We start from the raw sequence: 3,342 nt of genomic DNA on the forward strand, positions 1-3,342 counted from the left end.
TATGTGGTAATTGCTCACTTGTAGGAAGCAAGAAGGGAGAAGAAGGAAGTAGGAGCTCTCATCTTTGTACACAAAAGAATGAGAGATTTTGCTCATTTTACCCATTGTACAGACAGAATTTCATAGGCAAGTGACCTCAATCCTTCTCCTCTCTCAAGTCTAAGCACCTACTTTATGACTTGTCCATTGGCCTTTGTGGTTGCACATGGTAGATAAGTGTTGTGGTACTGACTTTTACATTACTAACTCATTAGTCGAGAATCCACCTTACTTGGGGGACCATCTATGCATACATGAATAAAAACGTGAAATTGGGAGACATCACAATGTGCATGGCAGTGAGCCCAAACTCTCACCTTTTACAAAGACAATCCACAATAAAATGCAATTGCGATGTCTTGCATAAGACTTCGGGTGCCTAAGATAAATTCCAAGAATTTAGTGCTTCATTTTTTGGCACTTCTCCAAACTTCCAACTTACTTCTTTTAGCTTCATGTTTACTTTTCTTTGACTAGTTGACCTCCTTGACTCCTTTGACCTTTGATTTTGACGGTCTTGGACCAACTACTTCTTTATTTTGTAGCCTTTGCCATTTAGGGGTTAACAATCACACTTTGGTGTATAGAGGGTGCCTCGATGGGATAGTCTTGTCTATACTATTAGTTAATGAGAGGTGGGGGGCGAGTGCCATGTGGCAGCCCCCACCTCCCCCATAAGAAAAAAAAAGAGAACGCGGTGGCACCTGAGAACGTGGGGGTGGGTGCCACGAGTCCAGCACCCGCCCCCGCTCGCAAAAATCGCGCCCGCCCCAGCGCCGGGGCGAGTCTAAGCGCAGAGCGCCTAGTATTTTAACTAGCCAATGGTCAGTGGACAACTTCCCCACCACCATCCTGCAGATAGACAAGTTTGAGTTTGTGGGAGAATTAGGACTAGAGAGATTAGCGTTTTTTTGACATTGCAAGGGTTTCCCCAAAGTGCCACCCCACCCTAAATAACGAGAATTATGAGAAGAAAAGAGCTCTCTTCCTGGTGGGCTTTGTTTTGTTGGTGGTTTTCATCCAACTGAAGGGGAGTTTGTTCTTGCTCTTCTGTTGGGTGTGTGCCTGCTGTTCTTCCGAGGTAAGCGCATATATAGAGACACAGCGAGAGAGAGAGAGAGAGAGAGAGACTCTCCTGCGAGGTTCATTTCCCTTAGCGATGGAGGAGGAGACTGTGCCCACGCTAGAGCAAGTCTACAAGGACTTTCGAGGCCGTCGCTCGGGCCTGCTCAAGGCTCTCACTCTAGGTAAAAAAACCCATCCATCAATTCGCCTGCGTTTTCGTGTTCTTCTTCTCTTGTCTGCTCTCCCTGACCATCCCTCGGTAATCTCCTAATGCCTTTCCTCTTTTGCAGAGGTGGATGATTTCGTTAACCAATGCGATCCAGGTATCACTCCATGTCGCCGTTCCTTTATTCCCCTTGCCGTTCAATCGTACCCTGTCAATTGGCATGATTAGGTCAAAAATTGTAGTTCCTCTGTTACTGTGCCTTCGTATGTGGTCTTGGCTTTTTATGCCTGGCTCCATCTTGGTACGCTCGCATCGTCTTTGGTGCGCATTTTCCGCTAACAGGCTCTTTTTCGTTTCAGCAAAGCAGAATCTTTGCTTGTATGGATTCCCGGATGAGAGCTGGGAGGTGAAACTGCCAGTAGAGGAGGTCCCTCCCGAACTTCCGGAGCCTGTCGTAGGTATCAATTTCTCGAGGGATGGGATGGATCACCAGGATTGGCTCTCTCTGGTTGCTGTCCATAGTGATGCATGGCTTCTTGCAGTTGCCTTCTTCTTCGGCGCGAAATTCGATAAGGGGGAGAGGTGAATACTCAGTTCAGTTGTTTTAATGATGTATGCCTTTCAGACTGGACATTTGTGTTTGCTGATACTGCCTTTGACAATTGAAGCATTGATGTTTGGACGCTTTGGAGCAGGATGCTATCTGTTCTGTGCTTTGTTAGGAGTAGATTATTTTCTATTATGGCAATACTCTCTTAAAATGACACGAAAATCAGCTAAACAAGGCCAACCTCTGCTTGGCAGGAAAAAGCTGTTCGGGCTAATCACAGATCTTCCTACTTTGTATGATGTGGTCATTGGGAGAGTGCCTGCCAAGGAGAAAGGGAATGCTCTGAACACAGCTACAAAGGGAAAAACATCATCTGCTGGAAAAGTGGTATGTGATTCACGTGGACTCTCCAGAAACCTGACTGTTGAGTTTGTATGGTGTTATCTGTCTATAAAAGGTGTGCCTCTTCTAACCTAGAGGTTTGTTTGAGCAGCGAGCTGGTGAGGTTCAACAGAAGGTTACACGTCCGCCTCCACCTCCTCCTCAAGAGGAGGACGAGTCTGATGAGGATGATGAAGATGAACATGAAAATGCTTTATGTGGCAAGTGTGGCGAGAACTACGCTGCGAATGAGTTCTGGATCTGTTGTGACAGTTGCGAACAGTGGTTTCATGGAAAATGTGTTAAGGTTACTCCTGCGAAAGCCCAAACCATGAAGCAGTACAAGTGTCCTGGCTGTAGTAACAAAAAGCCTCGAACTTAACAGCTCAATCGTTTGGTATTTTGTGAATGTGTGATGAGCTTAAATTGTCGCGATTGAGCAAAGGCAGTCATGTGATGCAGCATTGTGACGCCCTGCGATGACAGTACGAGGAGTAACACAGCTAACCAGTAATGGAAGTTCTAAGTTCTGGATGCACAGATGACAGTGGAATCCAGGGCAAGGCATTTATCTGGCTGCTGAATGGGATGATGGATGTGGCCTGCTGCCTTGTTTAGGAAGGCTTCTCCCATTGGATATTCTGCAGTAAGGTTTTAGCAACCAAATGGAGCTTATTGCTCTTGCACTTCGGATTTATGTTTCTCACTTCTAGAAATTTTGATGTGAATCTATCAATTATGCTAAAAATTAGGCCGGATATAGGGTCTTGCTTTCCTTTCCACGTGCTGAGGTTGGGGATGGACTATTCTTGTGCTTCATGTTTCAGACAACCTTCCTAGATGATTGGGCACTTTTTGGTCTGTCTATCCTCTGTTGTTTATGTACAAATGTTTCAGCTATGTTTGCTTCAGGTTAATTAAAACATCTACGATGGCCTTTGTTGGATGGCCATTCACATTCTTTTGGTCTTGCCAATAGTGAGGGGCGTCCTAATGAAGGGTGTTAAGCCTGATCAACTGTTTGTTATATGGTATTTATTGTGTTTGTGGATACTTATGCAGATTGACTACCTATTGTCAACGTGAAACCACTTTATGGTTGGAAGGCAAGCTGATCGTTTCCTACTTGCATTTTTATGTA

The 3,342-nt window shown here is 45.2% G+C and overlaps 1 protein-coding gene across 1 annotated transcript; it reads left to right on the top strand.

Moving 5' to 3' along the window:
• Positions 1-1,017: 1,017 nt before the first annotated feature.
• LOC148020417 (PHD finger protein ALFIN-LIKE 7-like) lies at positions 1,018-2,982 on the top strand. Its single transcript, XM_087700718.1, has 5 exons — positions 1,018-1,286; positions 1,395-1,427; positions 1,630-1,852; positions 2,075-2,207; positions 2,314-2,982. Exons 1-5 carry the CDS (start codon positions 1,199-1,201, stop codon positions 2,581-2,583), a joined length of 747 nt encoding a protein of 248 aa, XP_087556844.1. The 5' UTR covers positions 1,018-1,198; the 3' UTR covers positions 2,584-2,982.
• The last annotated feature ends 360 nt before the right edge of the window (positions 2,983-3,342 follow it).

Source organism: Lygodium microphyllum, chromosome 19 (assembly GCF_053477565.2).
Source record: "Lygodium microphyllum isolate KBCC chromosome 19, Lygodium_microphyllum_v1.1.10, whole genome shotgun sequence".
In the NCBI taxonomy this organism is placed as follows: domain Eukaryota; kingdom Viridiplantae; phylum Streptophyta; class Polypodiopsida; order Schizaeales; family Lygodiaceae; genus Lygodium; species Lygodium microphyllum.